Below are 25,808 nucleotides of genomic sequence, written 5' to 3'. Positions count from 1 at the left end.
TTGCATGCTTTGATTCAAATAGAGCTGAGTCTCCTTTACCTACCCCCGAACAGGATTTACACAAAAAATAATTCTTTCTTATGTCAAACTCATAATTCAGTTAAATTACTTGCTGTATTAAATTGCTGAATACAGTGATTTATAGATTCAGTCTTAATTATGACCTTATTTTCATCCTTGTCTTGTTCTTCTTTAATTAGTTTCATGAAACTGCAGTAAATTAGCCTAATAATGTGCTTGATAAGCATATACTTGCTCACTTTTTTCCTTTTAGTAAAATCTATAAAGAGCACCTGGGGCTGGTCTTTCCCTTCAAGTCATATGAACATCCATTTCAGCCTAATATCTAAAGCCTAAATTCACAAAGCGATTGTGGGACCCTAAACCCCATGTTAATAGAACTCACTCTCATTCATTTATTTCATTATTTATCTGAATGAATCTAAGTCCATTGCAGCCTTCCCTGCAAAAGTGCAAAGCCTTCCCTCACTGTAGGGCCAGCAAGCCCAGCATGAAAAAATTAGTGCTGCCTCATTCCACACAGGACCCCTACTTGTCTGTCAGTTGTGTTGGCATTGGCTGCTTCCCAGGCATCACACACAAAGTAATGCCAAGGGCTATTGCATGATCTCCATGGTCACATGGAGGCTGCTCTTGGAAAGGTGCGAGTTCTGTGGGGAAACAGTCCCAGCACTCATGCCAGAACAAACCAAAATGCTCAGTCTGCAACGTCTCTAATTCCCATTATGTAAGAGCCACCCCTTTTTGTCTGTGCTGGACTTTCCGCACTAAATCAGAGCAAATTCTGCTAAGCAGCGTCCATGACCAGCTTGTCTTCTTTCCACTTCAACACTCATTACCCAAAGGTTCCAGTACCTCTTTCCAGATATCTTACTGCACTGCACAAGTACTACACACCTTGTCCCTGAATTCCAAAGACTGGGGACCTTCAAAAGGAGCCTGGAACACCAAAACCCTGAAAACATCCTGTGCTCCCTTCCTCTTCCACCTGAAAAACACACTTCCTACTCTGCAGGAAGGAGAGAGTGCAAACATGTCTGTGCAGACAGGCAACCCAGTTCCAAGTGCATCAGAAAGGGATGTTCAGTGAAGAGTGGTGTTCATAACCATCCTTTATTCTTTGACTGTGTCAGCCTCTGATATAGGTTAGTTTCTCTGTCCAGAACAACCAACCTAAATACATTAAAAAAAAAAAAAAAAGAGGGGAGAACAAGATTCTTAAAGAACTTCTTTAATGAAAGAGAAATCTGTCAAGCACTGTCGGAAGAATTAAACCATGTAGTTTAAGTTGTATTATAAGAAAGGAGGGTGTTTATTAGCTTTTGTTCCAGATTTTTGTTTTTGTCTAGTGCCTGAAGGAACCTTATGTCAGATGCTCATACCAGAGATAAAAATAGAGAGCCAATGTTCCTGGCTTTTGCTATTAGTTTAACTCCACTGGTATGTGCTCTCTAGGTAAATCCCTATAAGATCTGTCTTTTCCCCCATCCAAAATGAGTCCTTAGCCTCACTCTGTCTGACTGCCAAGCTGAAGAACAATTATTAGCAGAATGATCTGCAAATGAGCACTGAACAGGAAACAGGGCTCATTAACTAAGGCAGAAAACTCTCCAAACCTCATTCAAAAGTTTTTTTTTGCTCACTTAGGGCTCTGCCTGGCACCACTGGGACCACTACCAACACCATCACCCCACCCTGGTGTAGGGAGGATCTCTGTTTAGCAGAAGGGAGTCAGACAAGGGGAAGCTGATCCCCAATATGGGCACAAAATGAAAGACACATTTTTAATAGCTTGAAATTCCCAGGTGGATCTAAACACCCTGGGAACCATCACTTGGAGTTTTTGAATCCAGACTGGGCAGCACACACTCTTTAGGGAAATGCCACATAGGGAAGTCTCATAATCCAGACCACCGCAGTCCTCTCAGACCTTCTGATCTTTCTGCACAGCCCTCACAAAGCACTGTGGCCATTTTTCTTCCTTCAAAAACTGTATTTTTCATCTACATCATATTACCTTGTGATGAGAGAACTCCTGAGGTCCCTGGGCAGTGACCACAACCAGCCCTGGGAACTGGACACAAAGGCTCAGCCAGTCAGGAGTTTTGCCTTGCAGGCAAAATTATGCAATGACAATTTAGCCATTTATTGCCATAAGCAAATGGTCATCTCTAGCAACAGAATGATCATGCCAAATAGAATTTTCAATTTGTGAGCTTTCCCCACAAATGAATCAATTATCAGTTCTAGCTGGGATCATTACACAGCCTTGTTCCCTTCTGCATTGTTTGTTCAGTAATATTGCTGTGTCTTCATTAACTAGCAGTGATTAGAAAAGAAACAACCATAATTCATATTCCAAAAGTCATCCTCCCATGTACCCATTCACTCACCATTCCTAATTAAGTTCATGAAAGATTAATTCCTTAATGGTTATGATTTGTAATGTTAATTAATTAGCTGCTTTTCCATTAAACATTCAAAGGTTTCCAGCATTACATAAATTCCTTAATTAGCCCATGGCGAGTGTAAAAAAAATAAATAATTCAGTAACTTCTCTCTGTCCCTTAGGCAATTTATCAGCTGCTTGGTCTTCCAGTCCCTCTCCTTTCCCACTCCATGCAGAATCCCTTTCCTTCACTGCTGCAAATGCAAATGTACCTGCTTGGCTCATTCATCCTTCTCAGAGGCTAACACAACCAAGGAACAGGCACAACTGACTGACCTCACTCTTACCCTGGGGAGAAAGTACTTTGATATGAACTTTGCCTCTCTTCAAGTTCCCTAAGCTGTGCAGACCTGAAAGGCTGCCTAGGATGTGGCTTGGGGTGAGCATCCCCAGGATTGTTGAGCTCTGCCTGATGCCAGAAGTGGGATCAGTATTTGCGGTATTTACGTTGCAATTCCAGTTAGCCTGGCAGGAGCTCCCTGCAAATTCAGTTTTGTCACAGTTTCCAAGGCAACTTCTTTGGCTCCTGGTTGCGATAGGTTTTGAGGGATGCCCACAGGGGGTTTGCAAGCTTAGCCTATCCTCTCTGCCCTGATGGCAGTGACTGGAATTTCCCACAAAGATTACTCTGAGAGGCCTTTCTTCCCCAAACTCTTCTGGAAGGATAGTGGAATGTGGGACTTCTCTCTAGCCCTTCTTACCTTATTCCACGTGGCTTTGCAGCCTCTGGTCACCACCTGCTCAGACCCAGAACTGGGAACAATTGAAAAAGTCAGAGTTGTGGTTTTAGGATATATCCATGGCCCCTTTCCAAAGCCACTTTTAAAGGTACCCCTAAACCATGTTCTGCTAACACCATCTTTCCCAAAACTTCTCTAGCACAGGGCTCTGGAAGAATGTCCATAACCCTGACCACACCAACATGGCAGGCCTGACTCAAAGTAAAATGGCTTTTTAAGAGGTCAGAGTATTATACCTGAGGAATTGTGTAATCTAGCCTTGGCTTCAGCTCTGCACTTCTCCATATACCTACTCACAGAAAGAAGGCTTCCCACATGCTGGATGCACCCAGGTGGGCTGCTCCACATGCAAGGTCACTCCCTGCCTCTCCTGCAGACACTGTAACCACAGTCCTCAGGGGCAACCTCAGCATTAATCACCAGTTTGCTTCCAGAGTTTGGTAGATAAACCTGGTAATGTGCAAGGAACTAATGGGAATCACAGTTAAAACAGGAAGCATCCCATCCTGGACAAACACCACAGGGTGAGGAGCTTGCACAGTTGCCAGTCACCAGCAGGAAAAGCTCCATGCTAAAGTAATAGCAAACATGCGTAGGAGGCCACAGCTTCTTTGTCCTTTGCACTTGAAAATTCTGCCATTAGCAATTGTAGTTCATTCCCAAGCCCCCCAGGGGCATTATCCTGTCATTGGTTACTGCCCTACACTTGGCTCCTACAACAAACTCATCTCCCAGCTCCAAGCCCTCCACTTGAAGCCCAAAGGAAATTTAGGTCTGCTGCAAAGGGTGCCCCCTGTGTGATAAACCAAAAAGGAAACTCACTAGTAGATTGTTCTATTATTGTTCTAGTAGATTGTCTCACTAGTAGATTGTTCTATCATTGTCATGGCATCAGCACCTGCAAGCAAAAGGGTCTCTAAATGTAGGAAAATTGGGATTTGCAGGATCCCACAGTAATGGCAATGTGCCCACAGGGTACTGGGCCTCAGTGTAGCACATACATCAGAACCACAGGAAAAGTGGAGGGAGCAGAGCTCTCTCATTCCGCAGCCTGACCAGCATATATTGCAGAGGGACAAACACAGCAGTAGTCTTGTATTCCTCAGAATACTGCCTAGGAAATTCTTCCTAACTAATTACTATCCCATACATTCATCCCTGATCAGAAACAGCAGTGAAAGCCAAAATTAATGGTAAAAAACAATGTTGCAAATCACACCCCTCCTTTCTGCTGGAGCTCAGTGAGGTGTAAACCAGTTTTCATCAAACTGTCATCTCCATGCGGGTGCTTTTATTACAGCAGTACGTGCTGTTTAAATATGAAGTGTTTGGATCGTTTCTAGTACAGCCAGCTTACACGGAAGGAAATGTCCCTTAGGACTGCCACATCAGTCTGATGAGATTTGTGGTGGCTAGAGAAGCTGACAGGTAGGAAGTTCTCCTGAAACATCATATGCATCTGCCAGGAAGTCTCCACATCATCTGGTGACAGGGACACAAGAGGATTTGAGACAGAGACCACAGCTGAGCCATGTCCCCAGATTACCTCAGCTGACCTTTCAGTTTAGATTTTTCTGCCACTTCAAGTAAACCTTGCCCCTGTTTTTGGCTCCCAGCAGGAGCAGCTGAACAGCTCCTGAAGCATCTCTCTTCTCTGCTTCCTACTGTCATTATTACTTAGTGACTCACTCCTGAGTATGCCCACAACCTGCTCAGCCATTGCTGCTGGAAAGCCCTGCCAAACACAACCCTGCAGCTCAATCAAGATAAATACCACCTGTCCCCTTCCTCCCCTTGAGAACCAGCACAGGCACACGTGTGAGCAGAAGGGATCCCAGCCCTCTCAGATGGGGCTCAGAGTGAGCAGTGCAGACAGAAAAACCCCATGCAAATTAGCAAAGGAAAGAGGAAGAGAGTCAGCTATGAATGGCCCTTTCTACCTGCTACCAGTGCTTGGTCACAGCTCCTGGAAACCTCTGGGACTGCCAGGCAAGGATCTGAATGGCTGGGTGAGATCTCACATGCCCCAGACATCCTCATGCCCTCATTCTGCACTCCAGCCCTGTCACTCCTGCAGCGCTGACAATGGATGTTGAAGCACCAAGCCTGACGGAATGGGCAGTTCCACTCTGAGTTATAGGTGTCTCCAGCACAGCAAGGAAAAGAAGCAGTTCTGCACTGCTGATGCTGTGAGGATGAGACCACTACATTACAGTACCATATTATCCAGCTGACAGCATAAATGGACCATTGAGCTCTTCACCCTAAAAAAATGCTGCAAACAAAACCAGTCATGCAAGCAGGCAAGACAGAGCACTTACCGTGTGCAAGGCTGCCACTACATGGTACAAGGACAAGACTGTAAATTTCTTGAGCCAGAGCAGAAGAGGGGAAAACTATCCTCACACCTCCAACCAGCCCTTTGCCTCACTAACCAGCTACAGCCAAATCGTGATGTCTCAGCTGCATCAATTACTTTGGTCGGGTTCCTCTTGCACCCTTTCATCCACTCTAAGTCACTAAAATCTCGTGTGAAGAAACCACCTGAATCTTGTAAAATAGAGATTCCTAAGACATGGATGAGATCTGGCTATTCTTACTACAGAAAATTTGAATCAAGCAAAACCAGTTTAACAGTGTCTCATAGACCAGAAAAGTCTGGGCTCAGCAGAGCCTGAGAGCACTGATAGACAAGAATGTACCAAGCTTTTGCAGCTCCTAAACTCACATTGCTCATGGCATGGAAATACTGCAAAAGCGTGACACTTCCAATAATGGCTGGGCAGCCTTGGCCTCTCATGTTGAACTACAGAGCAGCTCAGGTAACTGCGGTTCTGCTCTGCAGTAACAGAACTAAAACACAAATGTAGAAGTAAGAGGAGCAAGAGAAATCACAGCTTTGTGTTGGAGGAGTACTGGCCAAGTCAGGCCATAGAAGGATGACAGGGACATAAAGCTGAGATTTTCCTGCCTCCATCATCCTCAAGCCCAGCCCAGAATTTTGAGGATTCCTTACTTTTGAAGGTGTTCCATCCAGCAGAACCACACAGAAATGGTGCCTCCAACAAGTCCTATGCTTTGTCACCCCCTCCTCCTTTTTGCTGTTCTTCTCTCTTGACTGATGGCAGGTTTCTAATGAAAATACAGACCCCAAAGTGGCGGCTGGCAATGGTTCAGTCAGTGTGACACCACCAGACATGGCAAAGTGGCGCCTCTGTCACTGGCCTTCACAGAGAAGGGACAGCCTTCAGCAGCACTGAGCCTTCATGGCAGTAGTGCCTGCCATCTTTGCAGCAAACTCCATTTCCAAGCTGTCATCATCTTCCCTGGTGAATAAAGGTCTTTTTATCTTCCATTTTAACCAGGCAATCCATCAGGTGGATAGGCATCAAGGCCTGACTGAGATAAACCAGCCAACTGTGAAATTCTTATCTTCAGTTCATCCTCACTCCTGGAGACCATAAAGTACATTGTGTGGGTTCTTCAAGATAAGAATACCTTTCTTTATAGAGGTCAGAGAGAGCACAGAGTGCCATGAAACATGCTCAGGGTGCAGTGCTGCATAAACAGGGCACTGGGAAAATGGAGATGTTGAACACACTCCCCCTCCCCTCTTCCACCTGCCCACCCTCTGCGCTGATCATAGCTACTGTCTACCCCTTTCCCCCAGCATGGATCAAGTACAAGGTCTTCATGCTACAAACCCAGCCCAAGGGCACTAGAAGTTGGACAGAAGCTCTGCTGGAACAGAGATGGGGACTACATCTCTTAAGTGATCACACCACTCAAAGAGCTTTTTCCTGGAGGGTGCATAGGGTGTGAGGCTGTGTCTGAAAGCAGATCTGCATAGGAACTGCCCTGGCTGAAACCACTCTGTGACAAATAGGTGGGCATTAGAGAAGAAGCCCTTGACTTTTTAAAGTGTCTTCTCATGTGGAATTAAGACAAGTATTGCTGGATCAATTCACTTTCAAGCACTGTTGCGGTGTGCCTTCATGGTTTACCCCAGAACCCTCTGAAGGTGTCCTCCCAGGTGTGTCAATCACTCCTCCTTTCCCCACCCTCACCCCTGCCAGCACTGTCTGTCACTCCTGGCATTCCAGAAGTGCATTGAGTGATTGGGCAGATTCAAAAGATGCCCTACACCCCTGGGGGGGAATTGGGCCATCCAGGTGTCCTTTGTCCCCTGAGACATCCTCTCCTGTACCTGGTTGGTGGGCTCCCTATCCCTTCCCCCCACCCCTCCCCCAGGTAAAAGAGAGGGGAACCTCGCGGTCCGGGGAGTTCTGATGGAGCTGTGACTGGATTCAGAGGCCTGCAGGGAAGTTCTGCTTGGAGCTGTGACTGGATTCAGAGGCCTGCGGGCTAGAATAAAAGCTCTGGAATAAACCCTCCATCAGAACCGACTCCTTTCCTTCACCATAGACTTGAAGGATTCTCTGGCAGCAGGAAACCTGAGGAGCGGACCCTCGGCGAGAGGAAGCTCCATCCCGCTGCCACCTGAGCTCCAGCTGACCTGGACTTGTCCTCATGCGCCCAGCTGCAACATCCAGCTAGCCAAAAGTGTCTCTGGGGTGAAACACCACAGTTGCCGCTATTTGGTCCAGCAGCAGGGGCCAGACAAGCCGAGGCACGTCCTGTTCTCGATATTGGTACCACCAATAAAGCACTGTACTGATGCAGTGGCAGCTTTGCTCCCAGGGACACCCTCTGCACTTTCACAGCTGAAAAAAGTTTTGCTGACCCTCCAGCCAGGCTGTTCCTCTATAGCTGCAGGTCATCTATGGGGTCTGGGTTTAGCCTTAGCACCCAGAAAAAGGGGACCAGCTTTCTGGGTAGGTTCCCTTATAACTTAAGCAGTTAGAAGAAGCTTTTGCAGCCTGTTTTGAAAGTTTCTTCTCTTTGAGAAAACTTTTGACATAAGAAATGCCCCTGAGACCAACCACCTCCCTCCTAAGGGGTTATGATCCCAGGCAAATCAATAAGACAAAGTGTGTCCCCTTCAGCAGGATGGTGGCCCAGCTCTGCCATGAGTCATTTGAACTAGCACACAGACAGCAGAAGTCAAAGCCAGCACCTGTAAACCTGTCCATGACAGATCAAGTAGACAGATGTGCTTAATTGAGCTGAAAACAACAGCAGGAAGAACTTGTGGAGGAGAGAGAAAAAAGAAAACTATGTTGATTTCTGCCCATCAGGACAGCCTTCAGGAGCTTTCTGAAGGCTCCAGGCACTCCTAAAGCCCTTGTTCAAGCCTGAGCATCACAGCAATACATACACATCTCTCTGCCAGGCAGAAGACTGCTGCTTTGTGCTGTGACAGTGACTGACAGCATGAGCAGATCTGGGAATGCCTGGGTACCTCCTGCAGCCCCTTCCTCACTATCCCACAGCACATGCAGCAGTCCTGTCCCAAAGCACTGCCCACAGGTCAGCAATGCTCCTTAGGGCACAGAACACTGCAGCACCTGCAGCCACCCCCCTTCAGTGAGCACCCCCCACCTTACACATGGATGGGAAGCAGCCACGGACACAAAGTGGGCAGCTGGCCAGCCAGTAAATTAATTTCAAAGACAGGCAGGTGATAGATGGGATTCATCTGGGAAACAGGGGAGGATAAATTGCCCATCTGTGACTGATACAGCAGAGAACAGCACATGATGGAGCAAAATGAATGGGCACAGAGGGTTGAAGGATGGAAAGACTGAGTGGAGTGTAAATAATTGAATCCCTGAGGCCTGGATCCTGTCTTTGGGACTACGTGGGATTGCAAACGTAGGAGCACAACTGAAGGGAATGACTCATGGGCTGTGTGTGACAGATAGGACCCCCAGAGCAATCTCTTAGTGGTGTGGAGGTGGCAATGCCACTTGACAGGGTGGTGAGGGAGCATATGAATGAGGAGCTTCCTCCACATCTTTCTATGAACCTTTGAACCCAGCCTCTATGGAAACAGCCTGGAGGAGTCTACCAAAATTAGAGGCGATGCCACAGCTCAGCACTGAGGACCTGGTCAGGGAGGCAGCTTGTCAACTGGAACCAATTCCCTACACACAACAAACCCAGACGTACACCAAAAGCCTATTGGTCTGCTCAGTGTTGCTGACTTCTTCCCTGCAGGAATCTTTATCAGGGAGACTAAAATGTTAGAAAAATCAGCTCGTCCCCTTCTGTCCATCTCTGCCCGGCTGCTGTGCAGGTTCAAGTCGGCAGAATCAACCGGTAAACAAGTGCCAAACCATTTCTAGGGCATTCCAGTCTCACAGGAGGTAGGAGCCTCCCAGTGCCTCAGGAAAGAGGCTTTCAGCAGTGCCACCCCAGACCAGCGTGCTGAAAAGCAGCTCAGAAGCATTCTTGATTGTCCTATGTTATGCTTGCTTTTGGCCCTGCAATTACTTAGGAAAGACAAGGTCCTGTACTTATGGCAGGAGACTCCCATGTACATGGCACAAGTGCTGCTGGGGCACACCCAAGCATTGTGCCCAAGCACTTGTGCCCTTCTAGACCTCCTGCAGCAGCGCAGGCCCATCAGCTGCGCTGTCCTGCTGCTACAGTGGGTTTAACATCCTGCCCCAAACAACTGGGGACTGTCAGAGGACATTAACTGCAGGTTATGTGTGACCACAGCCTCTGCTCTCCAAGAGGCCATCAACAATGGCCAAGAGAAAACGGGAGCAAATGCATACCCAGACTTCCTGTGTGTCACCTTCCTGCCTGCAGGAACCTGTTCAAGTGGGAATTTTCATGCTTTTAAGGTCACCTATGCTTCCTTACAACTTGCAACTCTATTTTTTTCTTCCAAGTCTAAACCTTTAGCATCCACCACAACCTGTGGCAAAAAGGATATTTCATGCCACACTGCTGAATTCTAGAGGTAGCAGGCAATCCAGCTCCTTAGTCCTAGTCCTTCTGGTACCTAGACTTCTTCCTGTATTTGTTTTAAGCAGGTAAGATGATAGCTCTTTTTTTTTTTTTTTTTTTTTTTTTTTTTTTTTTTTTTAGATTGTGAACTAATTTTATGCTGAGATCTGCTGTCTCATAGCTCATTTCCAAGCTGCCATGCCACCTTAACCCTGGGAAGGATGCATAAAGGGATCTTTGGGTCTCTACCCCCCTGATACTTGCAACAAGAATACTGGCAACAGTAGATCAACAAAACTATAATCTTGTCTAGGTGAGTCCTGAAAATCCCCAAAGAGGAAGATGTCAAAGGCCATAAGTCTTCAACACATTTTCTTTCCAAGAAACACCAAGAGTATGAGGAAAGTTCAGATTTTCACAAATAGACTCCAATAAACAAATAGACACAAATAGACTTAAAAATGAGCATCAGATAGGGATGAATGGATATAAAGTGCAGCTCTGTGGAGAAGGACTTTGGGGTGCTGGTGGTTGAAAAGTTGGACAATGTCTTGTCAGTGTGCACTTACAGCCCAGAAAGCCAACCACAGCCTGGGCTGCATCAAAAGACAAACGGCCAGCAGGTCAAAGGAGGTGATTTTCCCCCTCTACTCCGCTCTCACAAGACCCCACCTGGAGATGGTCACAAACAGGGCCAAACTTTGCAGCAGGTACATCTCAGAAAGACCTGGCTAGCACTCACTGGAGCAGCAGCAAGGCTGTGGAGCACCAGAAGAGTTTGACTGAAGTTCAAATAAATTCTAGCTTCCAAGCACAGAGGGTTATTTCAGTAAGCATAAGGCAGAAACAGACCTTCTCTGTAGGGATGTAACTTCTAATTATGCATTGTTCCCTGCAGCCTATATGCTAAGTTCATTATTATCTTCCATGTTTGTTAATCAGCTACCTGATTTTAACAAGAAGATAACTTCTAGGAGATATGCAAATAACTCTGCAATTTTCCTTTCCAATGACTCAGCATGCATATCAGAAATGTGTTAACAGAATACAAAAGCTATTAAGAAGCTCTCTGCATAATTATACTCTTCCTTGCCTCCAGTTCTTAATAATTTATGAAAGAAAATTAGTATCTTGTAATACTCAATCTTGCCAGAAGAAAAATTGTATAAGTTATCTTTTCTTCTGTTTAAAATCTCATTTCTACAATTTCCCCTTCTCTAAAGACTTGTTTCTAAAATTTTTCTTAAATAAGGCAAAATTAAATACTCTCAGTAGAAAAATATAAGTAAGTGAAACAAAATGCTTTCAGACTTGAGGACACCGGCACTAGTTTCAAATATGATTGTCACTTTGGGAGTCAATAGATCACAATTATTTTACTTTTCCTATTTCTTCCAGGATAGAACACATGGCTGTGACTGAGTTCATATTACTGTCACAGAAAGGCAACTGAAGTGACGTTTACCCAAATAGTCCCACTCATGCCATTTATTTGGGATCAAGTGCCACACATTGATGATCATGCAATTGACATTAAATATGTTGGAAAATACATCAGTGTAGAGAACATTTTTTAGGGGTTAGCTATTCTCTTAGGAGACATGATGACAGTACACACCCACTTAGTGTTTGTTGTGCAGGTGTTGTTCAGGAGAAAGAAAGGTGGTCTGGGCTACCAACAGGTGGAACACTGAACTCTTACTTGGTTCTCATTGTTTAGGCTTTTTCTCTGAGCAAGAGCTTGGAATTTAACTGTTTAGAGGAACTTACAAGATTCACAACCTAAGAGATAACTTCTACCTTTGGCTTTGCTTTTTTCACCTTCCCTGTGGTTCTGCTTTCTTCACCTTCAGCTGGCACCTCTCCCTTTGAAAAACCACACCTTCAAGAAACAAGGAAACCCACCCCAGCATAACTCTCCAGTATTTAAACCCTACAATCCTTCCCCCTAGGATGGCAAATCTAGCAACCATCCCACCAATAACAAGATAAGAGAAAGACACCCTCATCTCAAATGGCTTAACAGGCAAAGCTGGGGCAGAAAGTTGGGAAAGCTAGGGAAGGAGATCACGCAGGGAGAAATTACCCTCCACATGCTTCACCAGCCACAAAACATTCTGATTAGGCATCTTGCTTAAAACAGCCAAGCCAGAGGCCTTTGCATGAAACATGCTTTGTGTCATGTTGTGTAGTAATCACAAAGATTTTCATAGAATGAAAATCTGAAACTGCAATCAATTTGTAGAGGTTACCTGGAGGAATAAGAACATATTAAGCAGATGATAAAATAACCTCCCTATGATGCCATGTAGGCAGGGCACACTGTCAGAAAGAAAAAAAAGCCGTACTTGAAAGGACTCAGAGGTTGATACACAGACAGGAAAGGTGTTTGTGATGCCTGTGTATGCACACCTGTGTGGGACACATCAAAACACTTGACAGGTCTAACCCCAGCTTATACAGAGAAGCACAGGCCATTTTACAAGAAGTTCATACCCTAGATTTTGGGAAACTGCATAAAAACATTTGCAGAGCCAGACCTTGTGCAAAGCCAACCTCTGGGCCTTGCAAAGCTAGCCACTCTTATCAGTGACCGACAAATGAGATTCTCTTTGGAAAGCAGTGCTGCCGAGACACCCAGCCATGCTGGTAGGACAGTGTGCCAAGGCTTTCCAGCCCCCTGTATTCTCACGCCTTTGGAGGCAGGCAGGTTGCTTTACTGCTGGGACAGTTTTTCTGTTCCTTATGTTCGGAGCGCACTCACAGCTCAGCAGAAGCCATCTCATGCCGAGATGGGGGCCCTGACCTTAACAGCCGCGCGGCACTGTGTGTGTATTTCCAAGCTCCCTGCACTGCCCAAGCCATTCTGCGATCAAAGCACTACCCTGACGAGCTGAAGCCAAGGAGGGAAGTCTGGGGAACGCTGAAATCCCAGCCGGCACCCCCTCTATTAACTGTGCTGCCCACCTGCACAGCTCTGACGGGAAAGTTTTCCATCCCCGTCAGCGTGGATGGAAAGAGGGAGGTTCCTGCAGCGCTCAATCCCGTGTCCCCGCCGTGGCATCCCAGGCGTGAGCGTCCCCCGCGGCCGCCCCGCACCCCGCCCCGCACCGGTTCCGCCCCGCGCCCCCCGTTGGCTCCCGCGCCGCCGCGGCCGTTGCGCCCCGAGCCGCTGTCGCCGCTCAGTTGGCGACATGGCGCGGCCGCTGGCGCTCCTGCTGCTGCTGCCCGTCCTCCTCGCCGGTACCGCGCGCACCGCGCCGGGGCACTGGCGGTCGGGGAGGGGAGCCGGTGCCGGTGCCGGGGAAGTGGGAGACGGGCTGGTACGGTACCCCGGCCAGTCCTGTCCCAGGGAAGGGGAAGCCTGAAGCGGTGCCGTGCCCCGGCTGGATCAGCGGCGCGGCGGCGGAATCTAAGCCGGGGGTGGGCAGCAGCCGTCCGGAGGCAGGGCGGGGAACCGGCACGGGATGGTGCCGGACGGCAGCTGCTCGGGGCCGGGACAGCGCCTAGACGGGGGTGCCGGGGTCGGACAGCGGCTGGTCAGGGCGTCCCAGGAGCGGACAGAGACTGGTCAGGGTGCGGGGACGGGGCAGCGTCCGGTCGGTGACAGCCAGGGCTGGTCCCGCGAGCTCGGGGGGACCCGTGCGGCACCAGGCGCCGTTAACGCTGCTCGCTCTCCACAGGGATCCTCTCGTGTCCCGGAGCCATGGCCAGCTACCCGGTGAGTGCCGCCTGCCCCGCTGCCCTCCCTGCCTCCAGCCAGGCCTCCCGCTGCCCCCGGCCCCTTCCCCAGAGCCGCGGGCCCCACGCTGGGGGTCGGCGCCTGCCCTGGCTCCGGAGCCCCGGCGCTGAGCAGGGCTCTCTCGCCACAGCTGAGGCGCCCGGGAGGCTGCTGGCTGCGCAGCACACAAGCCCTGGCGATGCCCATCTCTTACCATCTCCGTCTGCATTTGCCCTTCACGGGGACTCGCGGTCCGTGTGTCCCGCTGATGCTCAGCGGTCGGAAGGGCTGCGCTGTGGGGCACACATATGTCCCGACCACAGCTAAGCCGTGCCAGGCAGTAGGAGCCAAGCCTCAAGGGATAAATTCCCATAAGGGCATGAAAGATAATGTGGCACTTTAAAATGCTGTGCCAGCTCCCGTTGGACACCTTTTTTTCTGTGCATGCCAGGATTCTTCAAAAGCTGAGCAGAAACCTCTTTCAAAGGGTGTAACTTTGGTTCCTTTTGTACCTGTCTTCCCTAGCCCAACTGCGCCCAGTATGGGAAGTATATGTGTCCAAGGGACTACCATCCAGTTTGTGGCACTGATGGGGAGACCTATGGAAACGAGTGTGTGCTCTGCCTTGCTAACAGGTAGTCAATTCTGTCCTTCCCTTCCCTGTATGCAAGCAGAACATTCACCCTGACATTCCAGATAACTGATAGATAATTTAGTGGCTTTGGATCATTTGCACTGTTGCACTGCAGTTTCAGCAGTGTCCTCTCAGCTGTGAATCTTTTGCAACAGATTTTATCGTGGTACCTGTAAATGGGTTAGATTGAATTCAGTCAGCTGGATGTACTGAATATATGTATTAGTAATTCCTGAGAAGAAGCATCTTAGAGGAGGTTGCCTGTCACGTTCATACAATGCCATACTACAAATAAATATAATGCCAGACCCTTCCACACTTTCCATGAGAAAACATGAAAGATCCTACCCAAAATGCAGCTTTACATATAACATATTTATGTTCAAGATCCAATCTCCTGTACTTCTTTTCACAAAAAAGAGTAAGAATGCCAAATGTTAGCAGAAAATATTATTTTGCCATCAAGTTGTCTAAAATCAAGAAAAAGACTGCCTGATATTTGAGAGAGGGTATTTTATTCTTTAATAATTTAATATTTCTTTAAAACAAATTGAAAACACAGAGAATCAGTATCTAATGAGCATTATTACTCCCCATTACAACTGACTGGAAACCTTTATAGAGAAGTCTCTCAGTACAAACTGAGAGGAGCTGCTGTGAATAGAAATTTTGATGGTAAAAGGCAACTTATATTAATGAAATAAAAGATCTTTTGTTTCCAGCAGAAGGTATAAGTGAGAGTAGCAAAATAACAGAAACAAAACTGTGAACAGATAGTTCTCAAGAAAGGGAAGGCTGAAAAGAGTTTGACTTTGGGGCAGAGAAAAGATTAATTCTGACCAGACAATCTACAAAATTCAAATGACCAAGAGAAAAGAAACATAGGCCAAAATAAGGAAAGTGACAAAGGTATCAAAGGACACATAAGGCAATGTTGTAAAGAAAGTGCTGAATTGTGTACTGCATATCTGCAGAATTTGGTAACACTTTCATCAGAGCACACCACAAACAACCCAAGCAAGCGACAAATTGCAAAGAGAATTAGTAAACCTACAGTTTAGGAATAAAAAGAAAAGTAATCAAAATTCACACACGGTAGAATCTGTTAAAAGGGAAGAAAAGAGCTTCTGGCATGTTATGTTTAAAAGCCTACCCATCTTTCCTGCCTCGAGTGATATTGGAGTAAGTTATTAAATGATTGGCTTTGTACATAGCCAGAGGTAAAGAGGAATATAAGCAAAACAGATACAGATTTGTCAGAAATAATCCGATCAAATCCATGAGATTTAGGTTTTTTGGCACGATAACTGGCCAAACAGAGTAGGAGGAAATAGAAGTATTGGTTCATGGCATTAATAAGGCAGTTTACATTATCTCCACTTGACATTCACATAAGCAGACAAATAGTTATTCGGCTGAAATTGTTAAAGGATGAAGTCACAGAAGTTTGAAATGCTGTGGTTCAAAAGCAGCGATCAGCATTTTACATTTGAAAGAAGTATTATATTTTATATAATAAAAATTGCAAAATGGCATGGATATGGTGATCTATGCAGCATATTATAAAAATTCCCAGGAATCTGGAGAAATGGAGTGACATCAGTACAGTAAAAGACAAAAAGAAGTGCTGACTATTGCCCATAGAGAGTGCAAATCCATATTGTGGAGATACAGACAGGAGTCCATCTCACGACCTAAACAGTATCTTTGATCCTTTCAGAATAGAAGGATGGGCTTTGAGATCCAGCCTTTCTAGGATTTCTAGGATGCTTCATTTTTTTAGGCATGATCCCTCAGTTCCAGATGGATGCATGACAGATTCCTGAATACGGCATTGCACACAGAACAAAGGGTTCTCCAGTCAAATCTGCTGCTTATTTCAACTCCTTAAGTAATTCCTTAAGTGATTAGTGATGAGGCTTATGTCTTTTTAGTATAAGATGTAAAGTACATGTTTTGTGTGATACATGGGATTAAATCCAATTATACACACAAGACAGAATTTTGTCTTAACCATCTTTTTTTGCTGTCTTCTTACATGCTCAGAAACATAACATGTATTTTGGTCTGAAGGGACACAGGGTGTCAGATACTCTCCTGTTCATTTTTCTTTTATAGTTCAGTAGTTGCCATATTTGGGGGCCTTCTAGTTCGGCCTGGAGTTGTTGTTCTAAAGTGTTTGACTTGGCATGAACACAACACAGATAAAATATTTTGCTTTATTGGAGGAATTTCAACTTTGAAAAACAGTCCATAGTCATAAGCAATGATCATTCCATTCCAAGGAATGTAAGGTACAGTCTGTCACACTTCTTAGGAGGACAGAACAAAGAGATTTTTCGCCCTGTTTAGCAGGCTGCATGACTAGTTGCTGAAATAGTGTAATGTGGTGATATAGAAACAGATACAGGGACACATCCAGTACTAAATTACAAACCAGTCACTTCTCAAATAACTTGGAGTGATTCTCAATTGCCACCTTGCAGGTTTGTTCTAGCCCATATTTAACCCCATGAAGGGACTTCTTGGAGAGAGCTGTACTTCCTTATGGCCAAGACAGTACTGTCCATGAGCTCTTTTAGCCATGAAGGACTGTGTGGGCACCTGAGAAGTCCTGTGTGAATTGAGTGCTGCAGAAGGGGTTGCTGCAGTTGATCCATGAAAACATGAGATACCTGGAGCAAAGGTGCAGCACAAAGGTGCCCTCCCCATGCTGGCTCTGCAGTGAAGCCCCTTTATTGTAAGACCGAAGTTGGTTTTCCTCCCTACTTTTTTTTTCCTTTTAAAGTTTAATTTTAATCTATTCTTAAGTGGGTGTTCAAATGCAAATCCCAGGTCTCTTCCACAGTCAGTGTCCAGTAGCAATGACAACACTTGATCTTAGTTTAAACCTAATCCAACAGCAACATGTGCTCTTTGGAAATAGATGCAGCAGCTTGAGGTGTCCCTGCAGGGTTTAGTAAGGGCTAAGTAAGGGCTGTCCTTCAGCCAGAACCACTCCTGACATCCTTACCAGTGTTTTACAACCCCTGGCCTTGATTTTGCCTTTCATATTCCTGATCTGCTCCACTACCTTTTGGTTAAAAGATCCATGACAAAACTATTAGTATTACAAACTAGTACAGTTTAACTCTACTTCTGGGTAAACATAAGTCTCTTGAATTTCACGTGGAGTAAACCATCTTGATTCTATTAAAATAAGGTAACAAACTGATTATCTGGGACAATTTGCATTCTATTACTTTCTTTTTCTGTCTGCAGTTGCCTGGTAAACTGAGATTTATAAATGGAGCACCCCAAAATACTGTGTATAGGACTTGCAAAAAAACCAAACCAGCGTTCCCAAACTTAGGGGTACTTGGCGAAAATTTCCTTAAAGAAGATTCCAGCATTCAGAAAAACACACATTCAAAATTTAGTGAAGCCTCAGATGCCAAGGTGCATCAGGATGTACACCCTACCCACTGAATTCCCATGTGAAAGGGGGAAATATTGCAAGTATTAGAACAGGTTCGCATCTCAGAGACTAAGAAGTTTAACTTGTATTAGTGCTTTGTAATGGACATGTTAATCCTCATAGTGTGATTTGTCATGTGATGTGACAATTCTCAGATTTGCAGATGGCTTTATCAGGTTTTTATAGGTAACAAAGCCTGTGGTAAATTACTCACTCTGTGTATGTGATTCATAAATTTTTGCATCATGGTTACTTTGTGGTGATGCTTTCAGTAAGTGATGCAATTAATGCATCATTGCATTTAATTGAACACATAGAAAGAAACAAGAGAGTCCACTTTTTAAAATGTGCCTGTAAAATTCAAGTAGTGCTCCTCTTCTAATATTTTTTTCTTCTGTTTGCAGGGAAGATCATACACATATAGAAATTCTCCGAGAGGGACATTGCTGATATGACAGATGGCCACTTTTCAAGAAATTAAGAGGGTCACAGACAATCCAAATGGAAACAATGCCTTAACTGTTCCTTCTGTGTAGCCTGTCTTAATAAACAAACTTGCATATTTAAAGTATGTTTACTGTATTAAAACCGGTGGTTGTAAACATACCCATAGTACAGTTATAACCTGAACCCTGGTTTATTTTCTTACTAAAGATGGATCATAAGAAGGGGATGTCCTCACTCTATACCAGAAAATCAGTTGTCCAGAGAAGGGATTGAGTGGGTACCAAGTGCCATTCCCACAGTCCCTCCTGGGATCAGGAAGGCTCCAACATCTCTGTCACAGGCAGTGCTGTTTGGTTCTGGGATATTCTGAGCCCACAGGTGCCAGCGACCCTTGGAGGGGTTTCCTGTGGCAGCTACCAAACTGGTGATGGCAACCTGACACGTGCCAAGCCTCTGCCCCTGGCTCCCTACCTGCAGGTCCTGCTGGTGGGGGGCAGTGACGTGGGCACCCTCTGCTCTTGCTGCAAGTAAGGGTTGTTTTGGAATGTTGGAAGCATGGGCAGGGGACTGCCCTTCAGGTCCCCGTCCCCTCTGGGCACTGCTCCCTGGGGCTGTGAGGTCACCAGCCTGACTGGCACCCAAGAACCACTTCCTGTGGCAAACATCAAAGCAAAATTGAAAAGCTCAAGGCTCCTGTGAAGAGCTGCACTCCAGAGTGGCTCTGGTGGGCCTTCCCACAGGAGGGTGTGCAGGAACTGGGGTTTGGTCCTTTCCTTGTACTTGTCATGGATATGGGCACATATCTTAGATTTGTTCTTTCTGTTTGACTGAACAGCTGGTTTTTGCATGCTGATTGAAATTAACTCTGTTTGGGTTGTCCTAAGGTGCTTGGTAATACACAGGTGGCTTTTACCTTTGATCTCAGCCAAGCAGCACCTGCTCTACCCCTGGCCCCAGACCATGGCTTTGTCAGGCTTTGCTGGGCAGCAGCAGTGCAGGCAGAGATGTACAGCACATTTCATGCCTGAGGAACATTCTCAGGTCAGTGACTTTGGGTTTGAAAAACAATAATGTTTTTGCCTTACAGTTCCTTTAAAGAGTCAAAACTATCCTTACCTTCCAGCACATGCCTGCTTTTGTTTTCTTTGAGCAAAGATTAATCACTGGAGGGCTGGAAGCAAAAAAAAAAAAAAAAAAAAAAAAAACCAAAAAAAAACCAAACATGAAACAGTAGTGTACCCCAGTTATATGTTTATGAAGCTTTGTAGCTGAAAAAGATGGCGAATTTCAGTAAAATTGGTTTAAATTTTTTAAGTTAAAACTCTAAATTACATTTAAGACCATATTGCAAGCATTATCCAAACACTAACTGAACTCAGACAGTCTTGGTGCTTTCCGGGGAACCTAACTGCCCTTTTCCTAACATCCACCCCAAACCTCCCCTGGCACAGCTTCATAACATAACTTATAATAATATTAACATAATAATAACAGATTCACAGCACAATTCATAATACAGTGTCATAGAAGGATGCTACTGTAATATTTAGACATCAACAACCTCATGGCAAGCATTCCTGTTAGCTTATGACACGTGTATGAGACTAACAAGGAATTATGCCAGCTGAATGACATGATGTGAATCAAGAAAGGATCTCTTTTCTGTCTGAGCTCAGGTAGTTGAACAATATTTTGATTGATTATGATTTTATTATATTTTCTAGCTTCACAAGGTCAGCACAGCCCTGATCTCACTGGGAGGAGAATGTGCAGCCATCCATATAGATCAAAGGAAGGTCAGAAGATGTCTTACTGCCTTTTGCTAATGAAATGTGGAGATGAATGGCTTTTTTTCCCTGGTTGAGTTGCAAGAACAGCTTTTTTTTTTTTTAACTGATTAAATTCCCAACTCTCCCTCCTTTTTAATTTTAATTTAAAAAATTTAAAGTGGAATTTTAATTGCTTTTAAATTTGCCCAGGAAAAATGTTTTTAAAAGTTCCCTGAACTCCACGTACTGTCGCTCAACAGGCGCAGTGTGTGTGTTTTCTGAGACAGCTGGGCTCCAGCTCCCAGCTTAGCTGGGGTTAGTTTGGAAGTGCTCAGGCCCCTGCTTCAGGCACCCTTTGAAGGATATGCAGGCTTTCTCCTCCAGAGGTGTAACTGCTCAGTAACCATGGTATCTAGAGGAAAAGAGAAATCTCTCCTGGGTGACACAGGACCATGAGCAAGAGCAGAGGGGAAAGCCGTGTCTGAATCCTGTGTAGAGACAGTCAGTACGAAGAGCTTGGATTTGTGGATTTCCAACTTGCTCTCTAGGCGGCAGCATTTGTTTTCTTTTAAAGCTCATTTTGTGTTCTCAGTAGGGGGTGTAGGAAAGGCGTTTTATTCATCATTATCGTTTGAATGCATAAACGTTCTGTTAGGAGCTGTTTGTTTTCAACTGTATTATATTATTAGTGTCAGTGATACACGGTCAATCTCATTTACTTGGCAAAATTAATTTGCTTTTTCCTGATCATTGAATCCAAGTGGTTTTTTGGAGGAGACTCCATAGCACACAATTTAGTAGAAACGTTATTCTGTGGGCAGATGACTCACAGATGAAGCTGTGGCATTCATTGCCATGTGTAGGATTGCACTGGCTTCTATCTTAGCTTTGTGATTTTCCAGCTGGTCACGTAGCAACTGCCTCATTTTCTAAACTCTAAACATCTATAGAAGTAGCGTAGGTTTCTGGGGAATTCTTAGCTAGATAACCTCAGAGAAAAACTCCAACTATTCTCTGTGAAAGTGCCTCATCTTTACATTGAGTAAAAACTAACCCCTTTTAAGTGCTTCTTCAGTCAACTGGTGAGAAATTATGCAAGAATCTGGTACATGTGTTTAATTTTACCTTTTAAGCAACTCTGAATATTTCTTCCTGACATTAGGAGCTGACCTAAAACTGTTCTTACATAAGCTAGTCTGTTCCAGCTTCCCCAGTGAAAAATCCTACTGTGAAGCACTCTGGAGCAGAGAATAGGGCTGGGACTGAGGTCTTTAGCTTGTCAAATTATATCTGGTGTCACTGTAGATTTTTTGGGATATTGTAGCAAGCCCCAAACTACTGCACTGGAAGAGCCTGGGTTTTCTGGAAGTCCTTTCTTATCTGCCAGGACCCTTCAAATATTTTGGATATCCAGCAATTTGCAGATGTCTGTAAATGAAGACTTGAAGTGAACCCTCTCTCTTAATTTGAAGAGCATCTGGCAAAGAGGAGTGGCTTCTGTAGGAGGCTTTGGGGCTGTTGTACCGTAGCTATCTGCGTGCACACTCTCACCTTCTGGCAAGCTTTGGGAAACTCCAAGTAGCTTGCTTCTCTGAATTTCTAAAAGTCATCTTTGCATTTACATGGGATTCATAGCTTTTCTTGCCCCACAGTGTTTCTGCCTTTCCTAGGCCTATGGTAGGGGACATAAATACAGCTGGGTGCACAAAGCTGTAGTGAAATGTGAGGTTGTGAAAGGGAGGTCACATCAATGATTAAGTTTATCTGCTAAGAATCATAGAATCATATAGGTTGGAAAAGACCTTTAAGATCATCAACTGTAAACCTAACATGCCAAGTCCCACTAAGCTGTGTTACCAAATGTAAATCCTGACAATCAAGCAAAATGCAAATTGTGTCCCTGGTGCTTTCTCTGACTATCAACTTGCCCTCTGCCCAGAGGATGCACTCAATCCCCTGGGCCAGATCATTGATAAAGACATTAAACAGGACTGGCCCAAACACTGAGCCCTGGGGAACCCCACTAGTGACCATCCACCAGCTGAATGTAACGCCATTCATGAACACTGTCTGGGTTGTGCCACACATAGTTTTTTACATGGCAAACAGTGCACCCATCCATGCCATGATCAGCCAGTTTCTCCAGGAGAATTTAGGGATCTGCAACCATAACCGAAGTTTAGAACTTGACTATTTATTGAGAACTAGATAGTATTCATGTCAGAATCAAATAGGACAAGGCAATAAGCAAGTCATCTCCATGGATCAGCCAAAGTAAAGACTTCCTAAACTCTGGACATAAGGGTCTGTAAACTCCTAGGACCACCTGTTGCTATGTGACTGAGCCCAAAAAGAGGAAAAACCTGCAATTTCTTCCACTCCTACACAGAGAAAGAAGGGTATACATTTAAAAAGTTGTCAGGAGAGGAAAAGGAGGTTTTTAGCTCTGAAAACTGTTTGGGCTCATGAGGAGGGGAAAAAAATGTTGTCCACTGACAAACATTGCCTTTAGACTCTGCCATGCACCAGTAAGGCAAAAAACCACATACAAGTAATAATGGGCTAGAACAGGGATCTTGTATACATGCAAAAATTTTGTTAAATACCAGGAAAAATTTACTTCTCGTGAGGAATACCAGAACAGGAACACTTAGAGGTTTTAGGAACAACATTATTCAAGATGTTCACAATTCTGCTGCTCACCGTCCTAAGCCACCTGATCTAGAGGGCCCTGCTTGGAGCAGGAGGTTGGACCAGAGATTGGAGAGGTCATTTCCTCCTCACTTATTCTGCAGTTTGCAAAAGCAACAGGCTGGTGCATTTGCAACCAGCATCTGTGCTGCCCAAAGTCAGGTGTTATCAGAACCACCAGAACCATCCCGACAGGTCTGACTACTTATGAGAAAGCACCTCAGTTATCTGGAGTGCTGTGTGTAGGTGCACAGCAGAAAAATGCCTCTGAGCCTTCTGCCTCACTTCCCATCTCTTGCATTCAATTTCCTTGGGTGAAAACATAATGAAATGTTTAGGGTCAACAGTCTGCCATTGGGGAGTGATAAGAGAACTTTATTCAGAACAGATAAAACATTTCCAGAGCCTCCAGATCTTCAGAAATGACAGGACTGAAAAACGTCTGGCAGAGACCAGCAGGCTGTGAGCAGTTACACACCAGGTGTCTCCTGTGTGTCCCTACTCCCAGGTCACCAACATCTCCAGTGCAACAGCAGGCTAGGCACAGAGAGCAGAGCTGGCCCCTTGTGTATTTTATTTTCCCCATGGCTCATATTTGCCATGGTCAGGCACACAAGTCAGCAAACCCATTTCTATGCACAGAACAGGTGAATGGGCAGCAGAGGTTAGAATTAGTATCTTGCTAAAATAATTTTATGTATTAGTATTCTTTTAGAATAGCTGCTAAGTGAACTGTATTTCAAGGGAAGCAGGCTCTGGAAACCCCTGACAGTCTGTTCCAGTGTTCCCTTGCCATGCAGACAGGCCTGTGCTGGATAGCAGGAGTAGCTCAGGGGACACAGCTCTCCAGTGGGCTCCCTGAGCTCAGCCCTGCTGTGCTTACCCCACAGAGCAGGGCTTTCTGCAGTCAGACCAGAGACCTACAGGAGACATGGCCCTACATAAAGCCTTCCCTGGAGAACATCTTACTAGCCAGGACTAGGCCTAGGACGAGAAACATCCTTTGAAGAAGGGAGAAAAGCCCACCCAGAGAAGCCAGACAGACTGGCTGTATGTAGCACCAGCCAGCCAAGAGACGGGCACATAGACACTTGGAACAACATGAGAGCAATCCCACGCCAGTGCCAGAAGCCTTCCTTCTGCTTCAAACAGCCTCAGATTGGCAGTGAGCCTCCAGAACCTGCCCTCACCACTGATGGGAACTGGCCCCCAGCCTCGGGTGTCCCCCAAACCACTTCCGTGCAGCAGGACGAGGTGCTAAAAGACGTGCTGTGACAAGAGTGTGACTTCCCTAAGCAGTGGTGCAGGTACAGCTTCGTTAGCTCAGGTTTCTTAGGCTGTTTGTGCTTGTTTGAGCCTGCTGGACTCTCCCATGGGTTGAGGACTTTCCAGCTGCTTGCCTGTGCAGCACTGCACCCTGCTCCCATACTCCTTCCCTGAAAAGCACTCCCATCCACCAGCCCAGTCACCGTACCCTGACAGACATGGCAAGGGCACCCTCCTCCACCCTGGAGCCTCTCTGCCAGGCGTACTAGACACAAACAGCCCTCTGACAGTGGAGTGCCTGACCCCCCAGGGCTGGAGCAGGGGGAGATTCCAGGAGCAGGGAATGTCCCACTGAAGGTGACCCCTCCCTGGAGTGATGAGGCTGTCAGAGCAATGAGGAAGGCATCTGTGAGGAAGGCTTCTATTGTGCTCACTCAGCTGTCCCCATGGCCAGCTGTGTAGAGAAGACTATGGGCAGCTAGCAGCCTTTGTCAATGCCAGCTTCCCAGGAGCCCTCTTTAGCAACCAGGTTGCTAAGGGGAACAAAAATTTTAAAGTTAATTGCTTAGGACCCTTGAAGCCACTCCCTGACACCCAGCAGGTGGAGCAGAGTTTCCATTACCTTCCTTCCCTGTTCATTGTCACTCTGCAAGTCATTCTAGTTGTCTGCCAGCGTCACAGGGCACCACAGGTGCCACAGGGGCTGTGGTGTGTGTCACACAGAGATGACCCATCCTGCTCATCGCTTGTGGCAATGCCCAGCAGCTGGTAGCACCAGAGCCACCTCTCCACAGGTGCTTGCCCAAACTGGTCCAACAGAAACCACAGGCTGCCAGCTGTATGGCACTGCTGCCATGAGGTGGGCACAAGGGCCAGGAGCCTGTCAGCTCCCTGGCGTGGGACAGCACAGGGGAAAACTTGGTCTTTGTCCCTCATGATGAAGGCTGAGCAGTCATGGGATGAGTGCTCACCCTGCTGAGACCCTTGAAGCTGGTCTTCAGGGTAGCATTCCTGGTACAACTGAGAGCCATGTTGGTGGCAGGCAAATGTTTGGACAGAGCTCATCCCTGCTCTGGGGAGGGATAAAGTCCCTTCATTGACCTTGAAGTATTTGATCACTGAAATATTTGAGTCAGGACCTCCAAAAGCTCTCTAGGCAGCTTCAGCCTAGAGATTCAGAACAGAATAGACTTCAGCAGACATTTTCCAGCCCCCATCTCTCTGACTTGCTCTCTAGAAAACACACAGACGTCCGAGTCTGTGGAAGGGCACTCGCTCCCCTGCACATACGCCTGGCACTCCCAGGGTAGAGAGGGGATCTGCAGGTCTACTCTGTCCTCCCTCCCTGCCTCTCACCAGTGCCAGGCCCGTGTTTTCCTGGGCTGGGCATGGCAGCAGCTCCCATGTGTGATGATGCCCTGCTGGCTGTCTCTGCGTGCTGCAGCACGCTCTGCCTACAAGCTATGGCACCGCTGCTGAAAATCCTCCCGGCAAGGAACTGCACGTATCAACTCCCAGTTTAGTCACTTCAAAACAATCTGGTTAGTAAGAGTGAGACCAGGGAGGAAGACTGTACCCCAGGCAGAGATTGCACATGGAAATACCAATGAGATGACACTGTTCTCTGAGAAGTGCTGGAACAACGGGAGGAATAATAAAACACTGCAGTTTCCATCCACACAAATGTATCCCACAGACAAAGTAAAAGCAGGAATCTTATTGGAAGTCACATCTGATCAGTATCTGTCTGGC

General features: G+C 46.0%; 1 protein-coding gene and 1 long non-coding RNA gene across 2 annotated transcripts in view; one reads left to right on the top strand and one right to left on the bottom strand.

Moving 5' to 3' along the window:
• The window catches only part of LOC128787630 (uncharacterized), a 78,390-nt gene extending 65,243 nt beyond the window's left edge, over positions 1 to 13,147 (bottom strand). The window contains exon 1 of the long non-coding RNA XR_008430759.1: positions 13,039 to 13,147. This is a non-coding gene — a long non-coding RNA (uncharacterized LOC128787630). The remainder of the gene's footprint in view (positions 1 to 13,038) is intronic.
• A 60-nt stretch (positions 13,148 to 13,207) lies between these two features.
• On the top strand, positions 13,208 to 18,451 carry SPINK2 (serine peptidase inhibitor Kazal type 2). The gene is made up of 4 exons (XM_053940905.1): positions 13,208 to 13,314; positions 13,755 to 13,792; positions 14,318 to 14,427; positions 18,288 to 18,451. Exons 1-4 carry the CDS (start codon positions 13,266 to 13,268, stop codon positions 18,331 to 18,333), a joined length of 243 nt encoding a protein of 80 aa, XP_053796880.1. The 5' UTR covers positions 13,208 to 13,265; the 3' UTR covers positions 18,334 to 18,451.
• Positions 18,452 to 25,808: the final 7,357 nt, after the last annotated feature.

This window comes from Vidua chalybeata, chromosome 4 (genome assembly GCF_026979565.1).
Source record: "Vidua chalybeata isolate OUT-0048 chromosome 4, bVidCha1 merged haplotype, whole genome shotgun sequence".
Lineage (NCBI taxonomy): Eukaryota > Metazoa > Chordata > Aves > Passeriformes > Viduidae > Vidua > Vidua chalybeata.
The sequence above is the reverse complement of the archived record's forward strand: the minus strand, read 5'-3'. Positions and strand labels throughout refer to the sequence as shown.